The 27,545-nt window shown below is 31.8% G+C and overlaps 1 protein-coding gene and 1 long non-coding RNA gene across 6 annotated transcripts in view; one reads left to right on the top strand and one right to left on the bottom strand.

The window, feature by feature from the left end:
- Positions 1-27,545, bottom strand: part of CSMD3 (CUB and Sushi multiple domains 3) — a 1,101,621-nt gene that overhangs the window by 357,788 nt on the left and 716,288 nt on the right. For all 5 annotated transcript variants that reach the window (XM_076005068.1, XM_012781857.3, XM_076005066.1 and 2 more), the window contains 3 exons: positions 23,305-23,443; positions 14,915-15,102; positions 9,007-9,195 (listed from right to left, as the gene is read on the bottom strand). In XM_076005068.1, coding sequence (XP_075861183.1) covers positions 9,007-9,195; positions 14,915-15,102; positions 23,305-23,443 — 516 coding nt within the window. The remainder of the gene's footprint in view (positions 1-9,006; positions 9,196-14,914; positions 15,103-23,304; positions 23,444-27,545) is intronic.
- Positions 23-14,105, top strand: LOC142871933 (uncharacterized). Its single transcript, XR_012920168.1, has 3 exons — positions 23-130; positions 1,253-1,308; positions 13,302-14,105. It is a non-coding gene; the product is annotated as an uncharacterized LOC142871933 (long non-coding RNA).

Genomic DNA, 27,545 nt, shown 5'->3' with positions numbered 1-27,545 from the left:
TACCTCTTCCAATACTAGGAAATCATATCATCCACTGCAGCACTAGAGAAGAAAAAGATATTTAATAGCATCTGAGAATTACTACTGGCTCCAAGAGAACATAGCTCAACTTTCCGCATTTGAATTTGAAGTATGTACTTATATATTTCTAATTATAAGCAGCATTTGCATAAATTGGTGGTAAATTAAACATGAGTAATTAATTGTTTTGCAGTCCCTCTTATCAAGCACTAAGAAAACAAATTGTTAATTATGTAAAATTGTTTCTTATAGATTCCTAAAGGGATATGTGTCATTCTTTATAGTATTCCTTTTAACCACTTCAGTACAGCGCTCATTGGCCACGAAACCTTGCCCACAGCCGGCACTCATTGTCCGCAGGACAGTTTTACTTTACAGGCAGCTTTACTTGTATGTAAATCAGAATAGGTAACATATACATATATGTTTTCATTACGTTATTTTTAAATGTTCACAATTTTATTTTGATAAATGAAAAATTAGAAAAGTCATATCATGGCTGTCGGGCTAAAGTCACTGTGTGCATTCATCTGTGGCTATTGACTATAGTCAAAGCTGGTACAGAAGTGGTTAAAATAGTGAAGTTGTGAAAGATTTGAATGCTGCTTCTGTATTTCTGCATTTTTCTGGTAAATATCATGCACATAAAGAGATTTTTGAGGGGATACAGAGTTATAAGTAAATAGTCCAAGATAATAAAAATAAATGTTTATAATCTGAAGTAAAAAAATAAAATTTGATTCAATATTTGTTTCTTTGAGAACAAATCATAGCTTATACTGTGTTCTACCGTATTTAATAACTGTCAGTGATTCTAGTATGCCAAACAAGTTTATCAATAATAAAATTAGAGAAGACAAACATATGACCTAGTAAGAATTTTTATTCTAGTGGAAGCAGAGGATTTCTATTCCACTTGGAAAGGCCACCTCTCTGGGACATAGAAAGGGCAGTGAGAATCATGAAAGTATTGTTTACTTTGATCCTTGCTCAAATATCTTGGAACACTAGAAAAGTGAGTTTTGGCCTTGTTTTCTTCCATGATTTTTTTCAAAGCAGCAATGCTGAGTATGAAGAGAGGTGAGAGAATCTGGCTGCTATTTTACATTACCTGACTACAAGTAGTGAGTCTGCAGTTCTCAGCAGTATTTAAGCATATAGGCTTGTATTTATATATTCATGCAAAATTTAAAACACTCCTCCCTTTGTTACTTCTTCCATTCAACTTAAGGTCTTGACTAGTACCTCTCTTGAAATTGTCTTCTAGGGCATCCTCCTGAGACCAAGGTAAGCTCATGCTTCCAAATATATTTATTAGCAAAATATTATAATAATATGCATGATTTGTTAAACTAGGCTCCTATTTAGAGCCGGCACAGTCTTTCATTGGCAATCATTCTTACTGAATTTCTCAATTCTTTTCAAAGTTTTAAATAGTCATATTGTACTTTTGTGATTAATGTAAGAGAAAGATGTACCATTTCCACTGTATGTTGCTGATAATGGTGTGGCTAAATTGACCTATTTTTACTTTCCTTGGAATTCATTTGGTTTCTTGCCAGAGAACTGTTTATTTATTTTTATATTATTTTTTACATATGTTCATTTATTCCTAATATACATTTTATTTTCCATTTCGAGAGTCAAACAAAAAGCCAATAATACAAGATACAAAATTTGTTGCATGAAATATGAGTGAAGATGCTCTACTGAATTAAAACCAACAATTTCTGTTTGAAAGGCCTGCATCTCATACAGCTACAATAAAACTCAGTGAACAGAAGAATGAAAATTGAGAAAGTTAAATTAGGATAAAAACACAAAAAAGTAGCAAAAAAAGAGAGATGTAAAACTTTTAGGAAGTACATAAAATATGTGCTTCTATGCATGTATGTGTGTGTGTATATATTTGTGTGTATGTGTGTGTGTGTATAGAGAGTAGTGAGAAAGCTCTTTTGTAAATCAGTATTCTTTTAAATAAAGCTATTTTAGCAAATTTCCCACTTTTTAACTGGGAGCATTCTTTGGAAATTTTCTGTCTGTAAGCTGTCCCTATATGCCTATACAGAAGGTGAGATGTTAAAGGGGCATTCTTCAAGTAAATGAATAAAGTTATATAACACTAACACATTAAAAATTAAAAAGGAATGGTCAACAACTAATATATTAGTAATGGTCAGTCACATTATCTTGACTATAATCAGATGGCAAAATACAGAATACATTTTTATGACACACCAGAGATTTTGTTATTTGAAAATAATTAGTAATGGATGTAGGCCTTGAGGGTAATTGATTTAAAGATGGAATTTCATAGAAAATTGTGGGAAAAGAACATAATTTGAACAACTTTCTTTTGAGAGATGAAACTAAAAATATAAAAATATATAAACTTTATCTTATATCTAATAAAACTTAGAATATAACTGCAACTATTCATTAATTCTTGACAAAAACAATGCTAACCACCTATACTGAACTTAGAGTGTGACTGGTACTATTCTGAAGAATTTATTTCTATTAACTCAGTTAACTCCCACAACAGCTCTATGAGAAAAATACTGTAATTATTCACAGTTTACAGATGAGTAAAGCAAGTACAGAGAGAACTCAAGCAATCTCATTCCAGAGTCCATCATCTTAACCAGACTCTTCAATCAAGTGTTGATTTTTTTTCACATTAAGAGTTATGTTTTCAAACAAAAACTATAAAAAAGCCAGCTATGATGTTCTTCTCTTATGTTTGACATAGTAGCATTTCTCCCAAATGATCAATATATATAAAAATCATTCAAGGACATCATTTATTTTCTCGGAGATTCACTTAATGTTTTCATCTTCAAATCACTGTCTTTTAAAGCATCTAACACCTAATGTGTCAGTATCCTTGTCTTTGTTCTTTAATTTCTCTATCTCTTCTGTATTCTCATGTTCCAGGGGCTTTATGTGTGATTGAAACAGTTTATATCATCATCATCAGCCTCATCATTTTCATCAACCTAATGAAATCCTTTATTTTTCTAAATGAGATTATTTTACATTGCAAATGTTTTAAATTGTATTTGTTTTATATTGTCAGCTTTTTGAGCAATTACAAGAGATTGCACAGTGACAGATGCTAATGCTAAATAGGAATCATGTTTGAGCTGGATTAATTCTAAAAGTGGTTAATTCATTACTGAATATTCTTTCATACCGATGATGTTTGCTTATCTAAAAACTACTCCTATTAGAAAGATAAGAATTTATAAGAAGAAATCAATAGCTTATTAGGATCAATCATGAAAGACCTAAATTATTAAGATGAATAAAATAATAGGTTTATAAATGTGATATATATACTTTCTATTTTCAGATAGAGAATGAAATTCAAACATACTGTAATAGATATAGTGGTATAGAGACTATTACGAAAATTTGTTAGTTAAAAAAGTAATGCTGAGATTTAAGTAAGTTCAAGAGAATAATACGGGCCATTCACATTGTAAACTTCATTAGAATAAAAGTATCTAAAAAGGATGCCCTGTATCTCTAGTTTTATTATATATTACCTCTTCTGAAAGAATTCCAGTTTATTCCAGCAACCTTGCTAATTGATTTCATGTGTCTTTAGGGATACAGCCACTTTTGTAACAGACATAATAGGATTATATGTTTTTGTGAATGGAAAATAGACAAATTGTATATCAAATGAATCTCTGATCAAGTTGAATCAAGTTCAATTTCAGCTTCTGCCTCTAATAGCTTAGAGAACTCAGAAATGATTAAATGTGTACATGAAAACCTAGTTACCTTATGTGAGAGCAAACAGCTGGCAAAGAAAAGCACCTAAAGGATAAAGATCAGCAGTACAATAAGCAGTCATAGTGACTGCTCTCAAAATATGAGTGAGAGTAATTAGCCAGATACACAGTAATCTTTGCTAGTAGAATTTTTCTCCCTGATTTTTGCTGCATATGATCGCTGCCTTTTCACATAAATACCCAGTAAAGTTTTGAAACAGTGAAGTCTCTCCAAAAGCTAAGCCCTTGAATGTAATTGCCCAGGTGTATAAATTTATACCTTGTCCATGGTAGTGGTACACACCTGCTAGTGCTGGCCTGTGTATATCTAAAATAGACAATTTTAGAACATGATCTATCAAAACACTTTGGGTATTGCAATGGAGCACGGAAATATCCACCTATTAATAATCCCATTATGATTTTTGGTTTGTTTGTTATTTTTAATTTTAATGCTTTCCTTTTCCTATTTCCAGGTCTCCCTATCTTAAACACTATACCCTTATCTGAGACTGTTTATGCTTGGGTTCTATACACACTTGCTTATCTTGAACTCTTGAATCCTAAACCACAATTCAGGTTTTCTTTTGCTACTTTAGCCTACACACTCAAATATTTTAATAACATGGAATAAATAAGGGAAACAATAAGCTCTTAGTCTACTCAGTTCAAGTTTGGCTTCTGCCTCTAATGACTTGGGTGACTCTGAATCATATAACCTTGTTAGTGCTATATTTCTCCTGAAATAAGATAGCCATGTTGTTTATAATGAAAATGAGATAATTTGAGGGCAAAATTCAGGTGCCAACACAAAAAGGTGTAAACAGGGCTTATCTTAGGCAATTCCGGACACAGAGTCCATCTGCCTACCTAGCAAATAGGGGACCTATGTTAATCAACATAGGGTTGCTTCAAACCAAGCATCTGACCTCAACCTTACTCCTACTACTCATGACAGCCTCATGTCCCCAGTACATAGAAAACATCATTTATCTGTGACTTTTAGAGTACAAGCTGTCCTTGACACTCGACATGTTGGCCAAAGCAGAATTTTATCCTGAATTTATCTTTCTGGGCTACCCTAGAGCCATTCAAATCTCAGTTTTATCAAAACCATTGGAGTGATATTCAAGAGCAAGAGCTAATCAAAGTGGCTAGTAAAAAGTGTTTTGTTTTTTTTAAATCAAATTTCTTATGTGTCAGAGGGTATCTTTTACAAATGTATGTTAAAGGAAGAGGAACAACACATGGTTCTTGACCACAAGAATAGAAGGAAAATGGAAAATGTGTAGTACAACTATTATCTATTCTACTATCTCAAAGAGAACATACATACTCAACAGTCTCTTAATAGTGCCTATACAGTATAATTAATAAATATATTGATTTAGCAAATCCATCAGTGGTTATAACGTAGCCATAAATACTATAAGAAGTAGAGAACTACAGGACCTAGGAAAAGTTGAGATTATGATCACTTGCTTTGTCTAGGGAAAGTATAATCAAGTCAATAACCTTTCCAAGTTGACTAGAATTTTTATAAACATAGTTTAGGGAAAGGCTTGGACATTCCAGGTGGAAAGAACAACATTAATGAAAACAAAGGACAAAAAATATATATGCAAAATCAAAACATAGTTAAGTATTCCCATAAATCTTCTATTCTTTCCTTTACCATAGATTTATTGAGTGCTAACTCTTTGACAGGAACTATTCTTGGCAGTGAAGATAAAGCAGTGAACATGATGAAGTCCCTACCACATAAAGCTAACATTTTTTTAGGAAAGCAGACAACAAATACATAAAGATAATGTTAGAGAATGGCAAATATTGTGAAGAAAAATATACGTAGCAAGACAGGGGTTACTTTTTAACATAGTCAATGAGATTAATTTTAAGTGGAGAGTCATGAGTGAAATTAGGAAATGAGCCTATGAAAGGATCTTGTTTCAGGAAAAAAGAAGAAGGAAGGGGGGTGTTGTTGAAGGAATAGAGTGGAAGGAGTAAGAAAGGAATTCTCATGTTAGACGAGTAGCCAAGAAACATGTGTACTTGGAGTGGAGTGGCATAACTGGCAGTGAGAATGGTAAGAGATGAGATGTGGTAGATGTGGCAAAGCCCAGAATACCTGGGGTCAGTTAAGTCACAGAAAAGTCTTTGGATTTTATTCTGTCTGGGATGGTAAGTGCCAGAATGTTCTCAACAGGGGAGTGTCCTGATCTGCCTTAATTTATAAATGATTACTTTGACTGTTTTGTGGATAGTAGGGGTCAAAAGGGGTCAAAAGCAAAGAGATACACTTAAAACATAAATAGTAAAAAAAAAATGATATATCCAATTTACAAAATAGTGCAGAATAGTGCAGAAGAATTTCTGGTTCAAGGTTAAAAGTTCCTCAATCCATAGTGAAAGATTAATTTAGAAAGAATCAATTTTTACTCAGAAACCTAAGTATACATACAGCAAATACAATTAAATTCAAATTACTCTTTTCATATGGTATAATTGATAGCCAAAAGGGTAATGTCGTATTTTCAATTACACATTCCAAGTAGTCTACAGTATTTATAAACTATTTAAATAGCTGTATGCATTTTTAATACAAAATTCTTAAAATATGTGACATCACTGAGAAAAGAACAACAAATCCATCACTGATCTTTCATTTTAAAGAATTTTTCTATTTTTCTATTGTGAAGAATGTCAACAGGAAACAGTGTAGTGGTGGACTTGTGCCTAGGATGTGGATTTAGGCTGCCTGGGTTTGAATTCTGACTCTGCCATTAACTAGTGGAATGACACAGAGCAAAGTACTTATTTTTTGCCTTAGTTTTCTCATCTGTAGTTATTTCGAAGATAAAATGAGTTAATATTGTAAAGTACCTGTAGCAGTACTAGCACATGGTAAACACTTAATAAATGCTAGTTGTCATTACCTTCATACCTCGTTATCTGGTTTGTTTTGTGAATTAGCTAATTGTGGGCTAACACACAGAGCTGCTGTGTGTTAGAGTGAAGCACACTGTACACAAGCATCTAGGCAATCTAAGCCAATCAAGTTTACATTCTTGGATAAGGGAAAGAAATTCAGCTTGTTCATTCCCTCCTCCCCTTTTACCCAAGGAAATTGAAATTAGTTGCCATTGGGGAAAAAGTTTAGATTAGAGAAAAAGTCTGATCAAATCATTTTACTAGGTGATAAGATAGGTGAATTCAGTTCAAGTCAATGGAAAATTGTTTAGCTTATTATAGCTGCTTTATACAAAGCTCAGACATTTAAAAATTGAATACAATTCAACCCTTGCCAAGCTGTACTCAGGGTGAAAGGGGAACACAAAAGGGGAGGACAGATCAAAATCGAGGTTCAAAGAAACATAATTTGATCTTTCAAAAACAGATGCATAGCTAGAATGCTGGATGGAGACAGAACTGAAAAGGATGGACTCCACATGGTTAAGGATCATGATTAGTAATTTGAATTTTTATCTCCAACCAATAGAAAGAACATTAAATATTTTTGACATAAAGTATAAGACAAAATAACTTTAGTGTGAAAGATGACAGTTGGATTGAAAAAGTCAAAAATTAAATTTGAAGTTGATGGCAGTTGCATTTGTGAAAGATGATGAGGGTCTGTGATGCTTCTGGGAAAACTGAATATACTTGCTTTTATTATTAACATACATTAAATATGTTGGTTTACTTGGACATTATATTTTATCTTCCTGCTTCTTGGGATAATATTGCCTCCATACCTCTCTTTAATGGTGAATGCTCATTACTCGTGCCAACCCTGTAGCTTTATCAGGTCCTGGCAAATATAATACCTCTATACCACTATCATGTGTCTCAACCATAAGGATGGATGGGCACATGATTTGGACAAGGTCAATTAGAATTGACCCTCCTCCTTAACTATAGTAAGTGTTCAGGTATGGACCAATCAGATACCTTTCTTGGGATTTTTCTAATAGGAACAAGGAAGGGCTCTCATTCTTCTGTGAACCACACTATAAACTTTCATCTTCCTGAGACTGTATTTTCTACAGTCAATTCCCCACATGGAAAAAGCCTGGTTACAATTGAAGAGAATTATGCGAATACACAGAGAAAAGTCTAAATGAAAAATAGAGAGATCCTTGAAAAGGTTTTAATTCATGCTTATAATTAGCAATGAGAAATATGCCACCTTACCTTTTCTAAGATTTGAATAGTCGAACAATTCCTGCTTTTATTTTTTAAAATCAGTTATAATTGGGTTTCTGTCACTTACAATAACAAGAACGCTGACTATTACAAATGGTATTGTACCAAATATGAGGAAGATGTGTTGATTTGTTTAAATCCTGTTATAAAATCAAATTGGCTTAAAGCCATTCCTCAAAAATGATGGCATTGGCAGTACTTGAAAATTTAATCACAAAATAACAAATGTGATCTTTCCCCTTAAAAAAGAATAAGTATACAAGTTGGAAATAGTGCTGTAAATAGAAATTAAGCCCATATTAAATAATGCATAGATTTATACTGAATGTGTTTTTTTGACAGAGCAAGTAAGAAAGCACTTCCCAATCTTAGGGGAACCAGTTTCTTTCATGGTATTTTCACGTTTCCTGAAAAATGAAGCAGCTCGAACTTATTCTCATAAAAACAAAGCAGCAGCAAAGAACACTGGTACACTATTTATTATAACTAGGAACTTGCCACGATAAAGAAGTTTGGGCAAACTGCCATGGTGCTGTGTAGCAAGTCATAATTTGGGGGAATAGGCTGGGCTTCCAGTTGGACTAGTACAGGTTGCCTTTCAGGAAAGGAAGCAAATGCTGTATTCCTTCAGTGCATTCATCTGACACCAATTTGGCAATTTTCAATGCCATTTTGTCAAAGGGTCTACAATATGTAATTAAAATGATTATATAAGCACATTTAAAAAATATAGATGTACAGGGGATATGTGTATATATATATGTCTACACACATACACGCACATATATAGCATCTTTAGGCATAAACTAAGTTTGGCTGATTATGAATATTCTTTATTTTATTAATGGTTTGATAACATAAAATTGCCAAAATTCAAGATAATCTTTTAGAAATATAAAAGATTTATAATTATGTTAAACCCCACATTTTATAAAGACAATATAAATTTTTTTTTGTTTATAAATCAGCATATTTTGCATGTTGAATGAATTCTTACCATCGCAAGTTGGGAGTGGATGACTCCACCAGTGGTTTTTTTCACATAAAAGGGGTTCTTCATGGCTCAACCTGTACCCTGGATCACAGCTAAATGAAACAGTAGATCCAATGGAGAAATCATGGCCATAGCGACGGCCATGTACAGGTATGCCAGGATCCAAGCAAGAATATGTGTTCACTGTAACACCTGGGAAACAAAAGGAATAAAATAAAGAGTAAGCTTGATAGGACTGACATTTGCTGAAAATGATTCTTTATTCTTTAGACAATTGTGAGTGATAATTTTCACAAATAAGTATACTCATAACTTAATTAAAAAAAATTAAACAACAATTTATTTAACAAATTTATTTTGTCACTTCCCACCAGTAAAGATCAAATTCAGGTGATGTAGTTATATAAGAACTTGATGAACATGTATAATTATCTATCAAACTTTGTGTTGTTATAAATTTACATATATACACACATATATATACGCAATAATAATCACAGCAGTAATCAGTATTTCTTGAACTTATTATGTTCTAGACACAGTTCTAAAATTATACAAAAATTTCCTCATTCAATCACCAAAAGAATAAAGAGAAGCATTTTGCAATATATGAAAATATGAACACCAAAATCTTTCCAAGTGAAACAAAAGAGTACAGGTTCTCTGTTGTATACCTGTTGGTGTTTTCAATAGTCTATAGGGTACTTTGGTATTTTCTGATGATAAAGTTCTTTGCAATTTATAATCTATAGCTGAGATCATACTATGACAATGTTTTTTCTTTAATAAGACATAGTTTCTCAGTCTTGGCACTATTAGTGTTTAGAACTAGATAATACTTTGTTGTGGGGTGTCCTGTATCATGGAGTATGTTTAGAAACATCCTTGGCCTCAACCTGCTAGATGCCAGTAGCACTTCTCAATTCATGATAATCAAAAATGCCCCCAGTTGAGAATCACTGATATAAAGTGTAACAAATTATGATGTCATTCTTCTCAATGAGAAATTTAAACACTGGATAATTGCTGTTTCCATATTCCAAAAATATAATAATTAATATTTTCAAAATTATATAATTATCTTAAATCAATCACATAAGAAAATATTTATTGGTATTAGCTATCCAATTTAAAAATGAAGCTAAACAAAATGGTACAAAATAGAAGTTTAATTGTAAAGAGATAAATTATATGTGTTAAGCATATTTATTAAGTATATTCATTTCATTTAAATGCTTTTTAAATAAGAAACTAAAATATAACAGAGCCAATTTTCTCTTTAACACAACTATTTTTATCTGTTAGATTTCTCTTCTCAGTGTGACCACTCTTTTTCTAGGCACCCAACACATTGTAAACCTCATCCATCTTTGAATCCTTCTTTTTTTCCTCCACAAAATAGATCTGAAATCTATGCTTATCGCAAAGCATACTGTCATTTATTATTTCCCTTACCTTATCCAAAGCTTCAAGTCTATGAAACAAATAATAATGTCTGGCATCTCTTCAATATCTTTCATGTCCAATCTATTCTATACAAAATTTTGGAAATATATATCCCTAAAGTATGTTATTGTGTTGGTCTTATACCCTACTGCTAATAGGACCATGTTCAAAGTCGTTACCCTGAAATTCAAGATTCCCAAATTAGACCCTACTTTATTAATTTCCATTATCTCCCAATGGTCATTCTTCATCAATCAGGTAGGTATCTTCATTCGTTTTATGATTTCTTTCTTTTCCAGGAATACCTTCAGTTGTCCCCCTAATGTATTCAATCTTCTCAATCTTTAACAGAAAAGTTTAGATCCCCTTGCCTTCAAGTCTTTATCTTTCTCTAATCCTCTGGCTCACATATAACTATTCTTTACTTAAAACTCTAATGTTGTACTAAAATCTTTTGAAATCAGGTGAATAGGGGTTAAAGAGATCATTACAATATAAATTATGGTAAAATTTCAGTAAGATTTAATTATTCAAAAATGATTTTGATGGTTTCAAATTTCTAGAGTAAAGGTCGGTGAATAATACAAGGTTAATAATTTCATTTGTCTGAACACAAAGTGAAATAATAGACATTGGAAACATGGAAGGATGAGAGGATGGGAGTTTGGGAGGGGAGTAAAAGATGAAAAATTACTTAATGGGTACAATGTACATTATTTGGGTGATGTCTACACTATAAGCCCATACTTCACTTACAATCATGCACTATATTCATGTAATAAAACTGCACTTACACCTCCAAAAACTATAAAAATAAAATAAAATTTTAAAAAATTTCATTTATCCTTCTTGGCTATCCAACTGATGATTGAAACAAGATGATGCATTCCTTTTATGTCTCTCACTGAGCTATGTACATCTAGGAGTCACAAAATAAGTCTAAAAAATATTTCATAATTGATTAATCAGCAAATAACTGAATACATAATCAAGTCAATGGAAATATTGCAAAAATGAGAAATATCATGATGGACCGATATCAGGATGATTTATTATCAGTCATTACTAAAACTTACAATGTAATTGGGAGTTAAGTAGATTTAGAAGATTCTTAAGTTTTGGCAACATATATAATTTTCAGAAGTTCATGTTTGCATTTTATCAAATTGCATTAACATTTTCTCATTTCTCTTATTGATTTATAGAATTTTTTAAGGCAAAATCTTAAAGTCAATTTTCTACTTATTTATGTAATAAACATATTTGAACATTTTACATTGTGATTTCTCTTACCTCTCTCCCAAAATATATATTGAGCATAGATATAACAACTTATTTAAATTGTATATCATTTTTGATGTCTACCATTTTCCATAATTGGAATAAGTACTATACCTATACATGCATATGAAAATAAACATTTGGAGATGGATATATATGTCTATAAGTTTGTTCTGTATTTATAACTTTAAATTTTTATATAATATTTAGATATTCAGGCAGACTTAATTATATTTGTATTTCAAGCAATAAACCATAATAAATAAAAGTGATTTTTCCTGGGGAAAAAACTATAACTGAAATAAAAAATTATTATGTTCCTAAAGTCTGGTTTGTGTTGTTGCTATTATTTTTGATATGTTTTGAAAACTATAAACAATCTTATCTTATTGATACAGTTTTTGCAAGCCCCTTGAAAGGTGGCTTGAAAGATGGTCTTACTAATAAACTATCTAAGAGAGAAAAATAAACTATCTAACAAAAAGAGAAAGAAAAATCTCACAGCATAGTAATTGCCCCTTTTAATCACAATGCAATTGCCTCTTTGTTAAATTAACCAACTGGGGCTCAACTTGTTGCCTTTAAGATAATCCAAAATTGTTTTAGTTGAGAGTTTGTTTAACAGCCTTGAAGGATTCCCAAGCAGACAGCAAGAATGACAGCTTCCCATTTCCAGCTCACCAGACCAGGTTTCAAGGCCCCTAATAAGGCAGCCTCACAGAGAAGAGGGAAAAGAAAGTGGGGAGGGGAACAGATGCAGGGGCTTCACAGCTGTTTTTCTTCTATCAGTCTGCTACAATAAAGTTTGTTTCTCTTTACACCCATTAAAGTCCAGAACCCCTTGGGCTTGGGGCCTACACCACTTCTCCTCTCTTTCTTTCTTTGTTCTAAACCCTTCTCCCAACCCCCTTTGGGAAGTAAAATAAACTTTCTTTCATTAAAATTATTCTCATCTTTGTGTTGAGAATTCTTTCTCATTCCACTCAGTGAGTCCCCACCCTAACATCACTGTTTTGAGAGGAGATAGAGTGAGGCAAAAAGTACCTTGGGAAAAGGAATACAATGGAAACCTGAAGTGCAGTATTGCAAGAAATCCTTCCCATAATGTTTTGGTCCACTGGGGAATTCAAATTATTTTCTCTTGAAAAATAAAAAATACAACTTCACCAAATGCCAAATAAGCTTTTAAATATTCAATTAGCAATCTACTGATTTTGGGTTTGTGAATGGTTTATTTAAAAAAGATAGTTTGGTTAGTATTAACCTCTGGTGTTTAAAAAAAAGTAAAAAAGATAGTTTGGTTACTTTCAGTTTGGGAAACTTATTAAGAAAGTGACAATGAAAAGGTTTTTTTGATTTCTTCATAAAAAGTATTTATGATGTTGGAGATTATTTCACAATAGTAAATAAACCATAAGACTAACAGAATAAAAATGAGATAAAGTAATTTATTATAGACTAATTTAAATCGAAAGTTACTGCCTCCTGCCAGATTTGACAAAATCAATATCAGGTGGCCTCTAATCAGCCTCAACATTTCTCATCTCTCAGCCTCCATTTTGCCTTTTAAGGAACTAGCCCTTGATGATAACATCGACTATGTCACCAAGGATCTGTAAGTGACAAACCTATTGACTGAAGGTATGTATTTGAGCTGAACTTCTGATTTTTATTCCAAATCTGTTTAGCTTTTATATGAAAAATATGAGGGCTATCATTTATTGGGAACTTACTGGGTGTTAGCCAGTATGCTGACATTTTGCATGTATAGTTTAATTTAATCCTTAAAATAATCCTGTTTCTAATAAAGACCACATATCTTGAGTAGAGTGGGATTGGATGTGACTTACTGGGCCTAGGGTAAAGTAGTAGACTAAAAGAAAACATGTCTGCATACTGATATCAGTTAGCTGCTCATAAGAATTAGTTTTGAAATAGATTTTTAAAATAAATACTATGACTCTGCTTGAACAAATACATGTTAAACTAAAGATCTCAATTAAGGCCCTTTAGTTTATTTGAATTTCCAGGTATGTGTGGATTCTCTTGTTGCACTTTACAATAATGCTTAGGAAATATACTTCCATGCCATAAAGTTTGAAATAATGGGAAGTTAATATAGTTGAACAATATTGTGGATAAGAAGATTAAAAAAGGAAAGGCAGTAAGTATATATGGATCATGATTTTAAAAACCCACAAGTCCATTGACCCTATCTACTGAAGGGAGATGTCCAACAGCTAATATAAAGCTATAAATTTCAAATGCAGAAATTTTTTCTTAAGGGAGAAGGGGTCATAAGAAACTTGAATATAAAAAGATATAACATCTGCACTTGAAACAAAGATATCTTGCAGTAAGACTCTTCAGTGTGCCATTAGATCCATTTACCAAAACTATATTTCATGCAAAGGTATATGGCAATGCATTTCATGATGAAATATGTGCATAGGTGAATTTGTATATTTTTTCACATATAAACATCATATGCAATAAGCTACACATGTATATATATGCAAAATGTTTATAAAGAGACTTGTTTCTATGTAAATATCACCATCATAATATTTTTAAATAAGAAGTATTATAAACTTAAAAAAACTGTAAGATTTTAACTGAGATTATTATAAATGAATTGCAACATTCTGAATTATAGCTTGTTTTAATAATCTTTGACTAGTTATGTTTAATATATGTGTATATATTTTACTTTTCAAATTAATATAATTTCAATCTTTTATGCAAAATACTAAAATCAAATATTTTAAAAGTTGTGTGTAATTAGTGTGAGTAAAATATAAAAGAATAATTGAATTTGTGAAGTAAATCCTAAAAGAATATGTCATTTCTCATATATATTTTAGACTCACATGTATTATCTATTGTTTGCCTTTTAGAAATACAAAAATATAATTATTACATGAACTCATTTTTAAAAAATTGATACTTTTGACATTTCCCTGGTATTTTCTCTCATCATGATGTTAGATAGATACTGTTGGAAATTCTATTGCAGAATTTACTATTGCACACACCTTGTAAACCATTAGCATTCTTACAGATCAAGAAAAGCTTTGATTTACAATAAATAAATATATCTACTACTTCTCTTAATAATGCAGTGATAGTACCAAATGTAGGGCAAACAGAAAGGGACAGTAAAAAAATTTCTGTCATTACTTACTTTCATAATGAATCTTGAAACCATTATTGGAACGGCTGTTGTCTGTTGTAAATAGAAGGTATATAAAATTACTGCTACTAAATAGAAATTGGGGCACTTGTGTGCCATTGTAAGATCCAAGCAAGGGTGACAGGAGATTTGGCCCATCATGAACTTCAAGAACATCATAATTCAATTCAGTCTGAAATCTAAGATTAAGAGACACATGTGAAAATATATTCATTAGAATTATACTATATAGAAAAACAATGCTTTAGATGGTTATTTTTAAATTACTATTTAAAATTTTTACAATTTTTATGTTATAATTTTCTTTAGCTTATCTAATATCTAAGATATCCTTTAAGACTTCATCACTTATGAATACCAAAGGTACAAGCTCTTATTTCTATGGAAAATTATCATTACAAAGGTATAAATGTATATTTGTTATTCATGAGATTCCTTTCAAATGGTACCAATTATCTTCAGTAAATAAATGGCCCATTCGTGAACTAAGCATATTTTTCGAGTCACTTTTTGTTGCTTTTCTTATTTCTATGGAAAACTATGTGATTTATATTTATTTCCAATCCGATAATCAGATTCTCATCTTAACAGTATATATATTTGAAATCTGACATCTATTTTTATAATTTTTATTCAAGTATTTTTATTGATATATAATATAATATTTATACATTTTTGAGAAATCTATTTGTCCATTTAAATTTTTATGTAGTTTGTATTTGAAAACAATAGTTTTAATTATAAGTAGACAATTACTAATGATGTATTTGATGTTTACTAAATGCCTGAATCTTTGCCAAATACTTTATCTACAGCACACCTAATATTATTATATTCAGTTTGTAGGTAAGGAAACTGAGGCCTTCAGTACTTAATAGTATTTTCTTAAGTGATAGAAGTAGCCCTGAAAACCAAGTCACTCTGATCCTAACCACTATGCTATGCTGGCTGATTTTATCATTAGATTTTTGCTGGTTGTTTTTGTTTTATAATTTTTTTTAATCATGCAATTATTTTATAAAGTGCAATCAACACAGAGCTACTTTTAATAGGTGGAACATATATTTTAATAAATAGCATTTTGTATTCTTTTCTTGCACTTCAATGTTATATCATATTCTGAATCTAGATCAGAGATCTTAGCTTTGGAAAAAACCTTTGCATGAACTCATGGAATACTAAGAATTTTATTCCTTTGCCCATGAAAATCCTGCAGCCCAGGATTTTTTTTTCCTTACTTTCACCAAGATTTTCCTACCCATCTTTCAGTTGCAGCTTAAATACAACAATGGGAAGATCTCATAGTGTAGGGCAGTTCCTCTATTCTATTGCCACAATTTACTGTGTCTTTTGTAACACTACTCACAGTAGTGCTTGCTTTTTTGACAACTGACTCCCTTAAGAGTTTATAAACTCCATGAGGTCTGGCAGTGTCTGTTTTTGTCAATGCTTTGCATATATAGTAGACACTCAATAAATATTCACTGGATGAATGAAAGAATGAACATAGTTTAAAAACAAAAATATCTTTCTTTTCTCTAGGGTAATTCCCAACTTTACAAAAAAATGTTCAATATAATTGGATCCTTCAGTTTTAACCATGTATTTTCTCCCATTAAAAATGCAATTCCCAATACATTTTCAGTAGTTTATTTCTCTAGTTATCTCCAGTTCAATTTTTAAAATATAATTTTTAATTTGAAATGTCTACCAATTTTCAGAGAATCACTTTTATGATAGTGATTCTTTGATACCCATCAGTCTTTTCCAGTATGTGATACAAGATTAAACCATATTATTTCTCAAAACAATAAAAACAAAGCAAATAAAACTCAAACTTGGTCAAACAAATGCCTAGAACTAATCTAATGGATAAAAGAAAAAGTTAGAAACTCTATTTCATTATATCATATCAATCTCTGATATGATTATGAACACAGTATATAGTAATCAAAATAAAGTATATAATTTAATACTGTATAGGAAGTACAATTGAAATATTCTTTAATTTGTACCACTGCTACATTTTATTAACAATAAACTTAGTAAAATATATGAATTTTATAAGTTTATCTTCTAATTTTGTAACTTGGAATAACAAGTACATTTTGTAACATTGTTTTTGTCTAAAAAATGTTTTCAATAATATAGCATAGAAGAGGAAAGATATAGGAACACACTAAGTCCTTTAAATAAATGATCAGGAAATTGGGCATTGTGAATCCACTATTTGGTTGCTTTGTAGTCAGTCTATTGTGAATATTGAAATTAGAGTTTCACTTTAATAGCTAGTCAGCTGACAAATGCCAAATTAAAATGCACAGAAGTATCAGGGATTACTTTGAATTGAAACAAAAAGAGACTTAATTCTTAATAGAATAATAACATTAACTGGTGATATAAAGAACATTGCTCAGTAGCAGTGAATCTTTAAAAAGAAAATCATCACAGATTTGCCCTAAGGAACTATACAAATACATTATAATAACAAATAAAATGGGATAGGGTTACACAATAAATTGAATTTCTTTCATTTTGTGTTTTAAGATAGTTGTATAAATTTCTTACAAATTTCCTCAATCTAGTGTTAGTTTATGACATTAAATGTATTGTTTATGATGAACAATTATGGAACCACTAGATGATATTAAAAATGAAATTGGGTCTAATCTTATTCAATTTTTGTTGTCTTTAAAAAACATTCTTGATGTAATCCAAACCCATTCTAAGCAAATTGAAATAGTCCTCATTAACTTAAAATATTCCCTGGAAGACTGATAGTGGTAGCATGTGGTAGGGGAGCTGAGGACAGAAAAAGGAATAGAAAGACATACTTTGTATGGTAATAAAATGTGTTCTTCTACTTAGAGTTAGGGACTGCCAGACACTGAGAAAATTTAGAAACCACAGAAAGAAACAAAAACAAAAATTTCCTTGCAGATCTGAGAATAAAATTGTTAAAAGTCTATAAATGTGAAGAAGCAGCTAATGGTTAAAAAAGCAAGTTTGTTGATGTTATTGCTGTTTTATTTTGTATTTGACAGGAAAACATATTTTTTAAGATTTCATTGACTTAAGCTGCTTGAGACAATCTCAAGGAGACAACTAATGACTAATATATTTGTAAATAACAGTTTTTAGGTTTTTTTCCCTGTAGATTAATTCTAATCTATTACTACATTTGAGAATACAGAAGAAAACCTACAAAATTGCTATGCCACGATCTTAACTATGTTATCTAAATTTTAAAATTTTCATTTTCAACTAATTTAAGATACTCATGAGTAGTGAAAAGCAAGTGATATAATTCTGTATTAAATAAATTCATTACTTGGAAGTAACTTCTAAAAGAATATTTTCATAATGAAAGGAATTATTAAAGAGTTGGCAACAAGTGTTCTTATAAGATTTTTGCTGGAAATTAGAAGGGAATTTGTTTTTCTCAAGAACCTAGTATGTGTTAGATACTTCAAAATTGATATCCTTAAACAACAAATGCTGGCGAGGATGTGGAGAGACAGGAACGCTATTACACTGCTGGTGGGACTACAAATTAGTGCAACCTTTGTGGAAAAGAATTTGGAGATACCTCAAAGAACTAAAAATAGAAATACCATTCAATCCAGCAATAGCAGTATTAGGCATCTACCCAAAAGAGCATAAGACATTCTATTATAAAGACATCTGCACCCGAATGTTTATGGCAGCACAATTCACTATTGCAAGATCATGGAAACAACCCAAGTGCCCGTCAATTCATGAGTGGATTATTAAAATTTGGTATATGTTTACAATGGAATATTAATCAATTCTAAGAAACGACAGTGAGCTAGCACCGCTTATATTATCCTGGATGAAGTTTAAGCCCAATGTCCAAAGTGAAGTGACACAAGATCAGAAAAATGGGCTTCACATGCACTCACTATCAAATTGGTACTGGGCTTACTGATTGGTAACCACTAACCATGTGATGCCTGCATAAGACATGAATTCCATTAAAAGAACCAATTTTCTGACAAAGTACTTGCAATATAGACATCCCTCAAACAAAATCTTATACCCATGAAGGGTCTTTAGAAAAAAATAAGTGAGAAAAGATATTTAAGTAATTATTTCCTTCAAATAGCTCTAATTCAATAATCTTATGGCCTTTTGTGTGTGGGTAAAGGAAGGGCAGATAGAGAGCTCAAGACCCAAAAGGAACATTTTAGGTTAGAATATTTAAAAAAGATTTGGGACTTGGTTTATTTTAGTTATTTAAAATGTGAGTCAAAAGAAATATGTTGATATGTCTGTGCTCTATTTATTTGAAAATACTGAAAATACCATTGATACATTCTTAATTCTAATTTCTAATTCTTCCGGTGTTTAGGCTAATTAATATGGAATAGTTTTTTCAATCCTTTGTATCAAGGAGGTGAAGAAGCTATGAAATGTGTAATTTACTTGAGTGGGTAATTTTGGGATTAAGAAATGAGACACAATTGACAAGTCCTGCTGGATGATGTTCCTGGAAAGAAGCCAAATTCTCTGGACTCTGGGACTCATTCCTCACCCCAGGCCTGTTCTGGTTTACCTCCAAGACTGATTATTGTTACTGTAAACAAACTCAAGCATTGAAAATCACTTTTCAATTAGACTTTCTTACTTCCAGGGTAAATTTTTTTTAAAAAAACGTGTCTTAATAAACAGATAAGAGAATAAGAAAGTGGCAGAGTAAAATGTGCTAAGTAAATACCTTTATAGAAATTAAGTTTTCATCTATTTAACTAGTGTTACATTTCATAAAATGGCTGGAGAGATTTCACTAGAAAATTAAGTTTGGAATCATCTAACTTAGGATATAGGCTGTACAATACACATGAATTTGCTTTGAAGAATTCTAAGGTATTTAAAAAAGATAGGTAAAAAAAAAAAAAAAAAAAAAAAAAAGATAGGTAAGCAGCAAAGAGTCCTATATTGGACTGTTGGGAGAGATAGAAGACGCATGTTAAAAATTTTGGACAGAGAAAATAGTGCCTTCAAACAAAAGTCCAAAATCAAAAGTCGAAGCATGGATACTCTGACTTGCAGGCGTTGTTTTGCAATCAAACCGTTTCTCAAATAGGTTACTGTAAGAAACTGACTTCAGGCTGAAAGATACCAGGTGTTTATCTATTTATTTAATTATGATTAATGACTCTCATTAGCAAACCAGAGGTACTTTTCAACATAATAATGCACTTTGTTTTCATAAACCTTAAACTAATTTTCTAGTAATATTATTTTAAGCTTATGTAGTATTTTAAATATAAATATAAAGAAAACGTTCTTTTAAAAGTTGGCTGCAGTTTTAGTTAGCTGGAAGGTGGAGAAAGGGTGAATTCTTCATAGGACAACACTGTTCTTTGATTTAGGAAAAAAAAAAATTAAGAAAGGCAAGATCTATTTTCACTTCCCAACATCACCCACTAGGAAGCTCAGAGAAGTAAAGAGTTAAATTGCTCTACATAATAAAGTAACAGGTATTTTGAGATCCTGCTATTTATTGGAGGGGGCCAGTGAAAGGGCTTGGGAAACGAGGGTTGACTATCCTAGATACAGAAGAAATTATAGAGGAAGGGTTTGGGATAAGAGAGAGGACTGAAGAGATAAATGCAATTATAACTGTGAAGGGGATTATCAGGAAAATTTAGGATACTAGGTTTATTAAATTTTAAATTATCATAAATTATATAATAATCTTCTATAGCTGTCCCTTGTATTATAATTTTTGTGAGAACAAAGGAAAATGGTATTAATAAAGAGTAGAGGAATGCTAACAGAGGGCAGCAGCCTCAGTCTCTCACAAGTGGGATGGTTCTGGAAGTAGGATTCAAAGCCAGAAGTGAAAAATAAGCAACCTCAGAAATTCTTTGAAAATTTAAAGAGAGACTGTAATGTGGGATAGGGCTCAAGCCTTTTTATGTGGATATTGAAGGATAATGACTGGTGAGAACTATCTGGATGATAGATGGATGGTATGAACTGTATAAATATAATGAATTGTGAAAATAACATATTTTCAATTACCTTTGCATCATAACTTCTCATAGTAATACAAAACAATGCTAAATCCAAAACAGGAAATTCTAAAATCATATATTTGACATATATGTATTCATTTAAAATATAAGATTAATTATGATAGATTGACAAATATGCTTATTTTTCAAATGTAGTGCTCTAAATTTAACAATTTAAAAATATGGACTACATCTTTGTCTTATTGTTCCAAATCAATATAATTTTAAAAAATTATTTAATGATATAATCAATAATATTGTGGTATATTGCATATTCCAGAACATATAGATAGATTCTGCATAATAAGGTAAGGTTGGTTGATTTGGGTTCCACATTCATGAAACAACAATATTTGATGAAAATTTGATAATGAATAAATGATTTCCAAGTTTTCTCAAAATTCTATGGCAACACAAGCCATGTCAACCACTGAATAGAGGATATGATTTTAACATAACAACAACAAAAAAAAACCCATGCCAATTATTCTAAAGAAAAACTCTTTTATAACGTGTAGATGATTAAGCGGGCTGAATTGTGCTCCCCCCAAATTCGTATATTGAAATCTTAACCCCTAATATCCCAAAACATGACAGTATTTGGACAAAGGGCCTTTTAAAGAGATAATTAAGGTAAAATGAGATCATATGGGTGGACCCTAATCCAATATAACTGGTGTCCTTATAAGAAGAGGAGATTAGGATACAAAGACACACAGAGAGAAGACGATGTGAAGATAAATGGAGAAGACAGTCATCTACAAACCAAGAAGAGAGGCCAGAAGAAACAACCTGTGGATACCTTGATCTTACACTTCCAGCCTCCAGAAATGGGAAAGAATAAACTTCTGTTGTTTATGCCACCTAGGCTGTGGTACTTTGTCATGGCAGCCCTAGCAAACTAATAGTTGTGTAGGTCATAGTAAGTTAGTGTTAAATTAAATTAAATGTGACTTAAAGCTGCCTCTGTACTTTGAATTCCTGCATAGCAAACTGCAGCCTAAGAGTATATCCTTGTAATAAATAGCAGAGTATCAGCCAATCACAGTAGCTTAGCTTCAGCCAACCACAGCTGTCAACTGGTCAGATCATGTCCATATAAGGCAAATGAGAAGTTGTAACCAATCAAACTGTTTCTGTATGTCACTTCCTTTTTCTTCCTATAAACATGCTTAGGCACTTTGTCATGTGGATCTCTCTGAACCTATACTGGTTCAGGGTGCTGCCTGATTCATGAATCATTCTTTGCTCAAATAAACTCTGCTGAATTTAATTTGTCTTAAGTTTTTTTTTCCACGAGTAAGATGTACAAAGTTTGGGAAATGGACACCCTTAAAGCTCTTACTCGAGGGGGGAAGGGGGCCATTGGCAATATACATAACCTTAACACTTGTACCCCCATAATATGCAAAAAACCAAACAACAGTAGGATAATTTCATATGAACTGTTTAATACTTTGCATTTGTTCAAAATAGAATCTGTTGTCTTTAATGCAAATTTTAACATTACTGTGGATACACATATTCAATGAAGGCCCTCTTTAGTTATGGAAGGACCATGTTAAGTTTGTAAAATTCAATCATCAGGCCATAATCAATATATCCTGCTGTATTTATATGTTTATCATGTGGATCCAATGCTTAAAGAGATTTTTAAGAAAGGGGTTGGATGACAAGATAACAATATAATTGGGAAATTATATAGATAATTCTATTTTGATTTGTGAATTGTGATCCAATAATAGACCAGAAGCTTCATTCTTTTAACTTTTCAAATATCCAATATTACAACTTATCATGATATAGATTATTTTCTCAGTAACACTAACTTTCCTAGGGGAAATAAAAGGTCAATACCCAGTCATTAATATACACTGCTTGACATAGCCATTTTCAGAAGGACTTGTAAGTGTAGGTATATGGATAGTGTGCATAAATGTCTTAAACTGCAGTCCAGTATTGATTTTAATGTGTTTACAGAAGCTTTGCCTCTTGAAACCTAGCCCAGCAAAATTCACAGGTCATTCAAACTATAGGACAACTAAACTCATTAAGTTAAAGGTCACATGTTCATATCTCAGTAGTGTGCATATATCTAAAGCAAAAAGGTCAATCTTGCTTATTTCAACAGTACTGATATAACATTAAACAAATAGAAAATTAACTTGAAAACAAGCTGAAAGGTTAAAAAGGGGCAAACAGTCTGAAGCATTCAAGGCACAACAATGGACTAATCACAATAAAATGATACATTGATTTGGTAAATGAAACAGAGAATGTCAACTATTCTTTTAGATGATCTTTTCCTTACAAGGTAAGAAAAATATTTGCACAAACCTTTCAAATGTGATTTTGATAGAGTGTCCAGGTTCAGCTTCAATCACCCATTCACAATTCAAAGAATCTTTATAGTATCCTGGCCATCCTGGTGAGAGAATCACTCCACTGGGAGCTGAAAAATGGCCTCCACATGGAGCTGAAAAATGAAATCAGAGAACTAGTAAGAACAAAACTTTCAGAATAAATTGCATAAATTATTCTTAGTGCTAACAATATCTTTAAAATAAATTTCTACATATACTTATTAAATGCTAATTAGTACTATTTTTTAAAGAAATGGTACATCTAGTCAATTACTTCTGTTAAATGATTATTTTCTTTAAAATGTAATTTACTTTTTAATATATGAAATAGCTACACTTCGAATGTCAATTAATAAACTGATCATCCTCAAATCTCTAAATAATATCACTTAAATACATTCTTGTGTCTCCCTTCTTCATCTTCAAAGCTTGAAAAAAGAACCACATAAGTTGTTAGTGCTGGTTTCTTTTTCTGTCATTTTCTGATTTATGTTATCAAATTCTACTAATTCACCTTGCATACCATCTAAAAATTTAAACTTCTTTTTTCCAGAATTGTTACTACAATTTAAGCTTCATTGATTCAGTGTCTTATCTTACTTCTCATCTGCTAATTTATCTCTTCCTTCAATCCAGCTATCAGAATAACATCTTTCAAATTATAGTTTTGTCATACCATTTCCTACATAACTATTCTCTTTCTTAGACATGTATTTTTATCTCTTTTCTTTATAACATTACATTCAAATATTCTGCTTATCATTTCAAATATTTCATCCTCTGCTTTTACCTAAACTCACACACCTTTGAAACCACAATGACATAATTGCATTGTAGTTCCAGTAAGTACTGATTAAGTCATTTAGTGTATTGATTACCTCATTTTGGAGATGAGTAAACCAGTTTTCTGAAAGAGCAATTGCCAAAGTTCACAAGGCTTAAAAGTTTCAAAAGTACTTTCAAGTCAACTTTTGTGAAAGAGGACCTCAAAACTGATTCTTTTCCATTATTTCCTGTATTGGTAAGTGAAACCATCATCCATTCAGTCGCATGAACCAGAAAACTAGAAATATTCAATTTTCATATTTCCATTATCCTTACCATTTACTCCCATATCCAACCTCTCCTCAAACTCATTCTTTTTTATCTAGCTCTATGGCTGCCATATTAGTTTAAATTACCATAATCTCATCCCTAGAGTATAGAAATAACTCATAAATGGTCTCTGCATCCACAATAACTATCCTCCATTTTATAGCCAGAGTGAATTTCTTTTTTAATCCACAAATCTTACTATACCTTTCAAAGGCTTTCTTCTGTGCTGACCAATAAGGCCCTGTAAGATCTCTCTGTTGCCTATTCTCTAGGCTACACTCTGAACTTCTTCTCCCTTTCACTCCGCAGTCCGGATACATTTGCCTATTCTACTTTCAGTAAGTACACACAGGAAAAACAAAATACAGCAAAGAGTATTTGAGATACTGAAAATTATTAGGAAAGGGGGGGGAAAGACTAAATGTATGCTAGATCATTTCAACACATTAGAGACCATTCCCAATGACTGACCATTTCATATTGTTTTCCTTATATTCTACCATTTAAACTCTCTCCTATGTGCTTATATTCTCCTTGTTTATTTGTTTCTTTCTGTTTTACCTTACAGAATTTCTAAAACCTATTACTCTATACACTATTTTTACTATTTTTCATTTTTTAAAATAACTTTATAGAATTCAAATAAAATAGTAAATATGTATAAATTGCCCAAGGAATTAAGCATTACTATGAAATTTCCATTTGGGTAAAATATTTTCTACGTGAAGCTGCCAAAAGTAGTTATTTGTGAAAGATACAATTTTCATAAAAAGCTAAATTTCCTTCCTTAGTAGAATTTAATTTTGTTTCCTAAAAAGCATTCAAAGGAGGCCATTTTCATGAGGATTATTTACTCTTCCTAGTTATGGTGACTCATAATTAGGTTTCCTGTAGGGTTGTTATGTATTTCAAAAATAAAATTATGTGCATAACAGTCACTTAAATTACCATATTGTAAAAGACAGAGCTAAGTATTTCAGTGAGAGAAGGTCCTGAAAATATGGAGCATTTCTGACAGAAATCCTTGTTATGTCAGCAACTCACATTGTTCTAGGAAAGTATTTGTGCATTCAGTCTAATCATCATTAAAAGAGGTAATTAGTCATAAAATTAACAATTGAGTAATGGGCCATAAAAGATGAAAAAGTAAAGTACTAAGAAACATACTGGCTAGTCCCTCAGTCCAGAATGTGAGGGAGGCAGAGCTAGGAGGGGACTTTAAAGTGAAGGAGTAATATAAAGATGCTAATACTGTTTCCTGAAAGAGCTTTCCTGAAGGGCAACCCTGTTAAAAAGTGGGTCTTCTCCTACTTAACCTATGACATTTTTTTTGAAGTAGCTTCTTTCTCCCACATATAGGTTTGGAACTCTCCAAAAGTATTATTCCAAAAGTATGTGAACAGACTCCACAGAAAGTGTGAAGCTTAAGAGGAATGAGACATGATCATACAGGTCCAGTTAAAAAAGCCTTATGAGCAAAGTGACTCTCAGGCACATGACAGGAAAATGTAAGCATGGAGAAGCCATGGCATAGCAAGAGCAGAAGAGCACGGAGAGGACAAAATGCAGGAACACATGTGAGACTAAGTATAGAGAAAACATTCAAGAGTGAAAGAAAAACAGCTATAGAACTTGGACCAAAGTAGAAAGCAGTAAGTATAGAGCATAGAAAGAAAGAAGTGAGTTTTGAAACAAAAACCTAATATTATTAATAACAAAGATTTTGTTTGTAAAGAGAATCCTAGCTGCACTATGAGTAAGAATACAAATAGAAAAACCAGTCAGTTGCCCAAACCTTACAATACAATATCCATGTATCACCTATGTTATTTAATTAATAATTTCCTTTAAAAAGACTTACTTTTATTTTAACTTAAATGATATCTCTTGACTTGCCAAAGCAAAAATATCTATAAAACCATAGATTTTATGTACTGGCTATATTTTCTTCCAAAATGCCTGAAAATAAATATGTAGCTATTGAAATTTAAGAGACACTTCTACATTTATCACCTAAAGTAAGATTCTATGTCTCCAAGTATAAAGGTACTACATTTTAAAAAAGATTTCTCTAAAAGACAATATCTTAGCAGGGCATGGTGGCTCACACCTGTAATTCTAGCACTCTGAAGGGCTGAGGTGGGAGGATCCTTTGAGCTCAGGTGTTTGAGACCGGCCTGAGCAAGAATGAGACCCCGTCTCTACTAAAAAATAGAAAGAAATTAGCTGGACAACTAAAAATATATAGAAACATTAGCCAGTCATGGTGATACATGCCTGTAGTCCCAACTACTTGGGAGGCTGAGGCAGTAGGACTGCTTGAGCCCAGGAGTTTGAGGTTGCTGTGAGCTGATGCCATGACACTCTAGCCCAGGCAATAGAGTGAGACTTTGTCTTAAAAAAAAAGGACAATACCTCTAGCTGAACAAAGAACACTTGGAATATATAGAAAACAGTATGGTCCACTTTCCTAAGCAATAAAATCACCTGAAGAATTGGGGTGGGAGTCTTGTTAATCATGCAAATTTCTGAGGCCCACCTTAAAAGTACTAGAGTTGCTTCTAGGACTCTGCATTTTAACAAGTTCCCCACAGGTGTCAACTAAAGTTTGCAAGTCTTTGAAAGCAGTAATGACTGCATAACACCAAAACGCCCCTATGAACCAATTCCTTCTTACTCCTCCACTAACTGTAAGTTGCAGCAACAAAGAACCAGTTGACTTTCCCTCATACAGATTAGTATTTCTTACTTCTTGCCTTGAGTTCACTCTCTCTTCTCCATTGCAATAGCCTTAAAGTCTTACTTGCCTTTTTAACTCTGTTGCTGAAATGTTATTTGACATACAGATGCTTCCTCAACTTATGATGAGATTTTTACTTATGATTGTTTTGACTGAATGATATTTTCAATTTATGATGGATTTATCTTGATGTGGCCCCATCATAAGTTTAGGAGCATCGTGAACTTACTGCACTATCAAAAAGTCAAAAATTATAAGTCGAACCATCATAAGTCAAGGATTGTCCATAATCATGAAACGGCACCAAGAGGTGAATCGATTGGCGGAATAGCTTTCTTTCTACTAGTCTTTCAAGACCCAGGATGACAAAGCCTCTGTTA

This window comes from Microcebus murinus, chromosome 7 (assembly GCF_040939455.1).
Source record: "Microcebus murinus isolate Inina chromosome 7, M.murinus_Inina_mat1.0, whole genome shotgun sequence".
Lineage (NCBI taxonomy): Eukaryota > Metazoa > Chordata > Mammalia > Primates > Cheirogaleidae > Microcebus > Microcebus murinus.
This window is presented reverse-complemented; position numbering and strand designations above follow the sequence as displayed.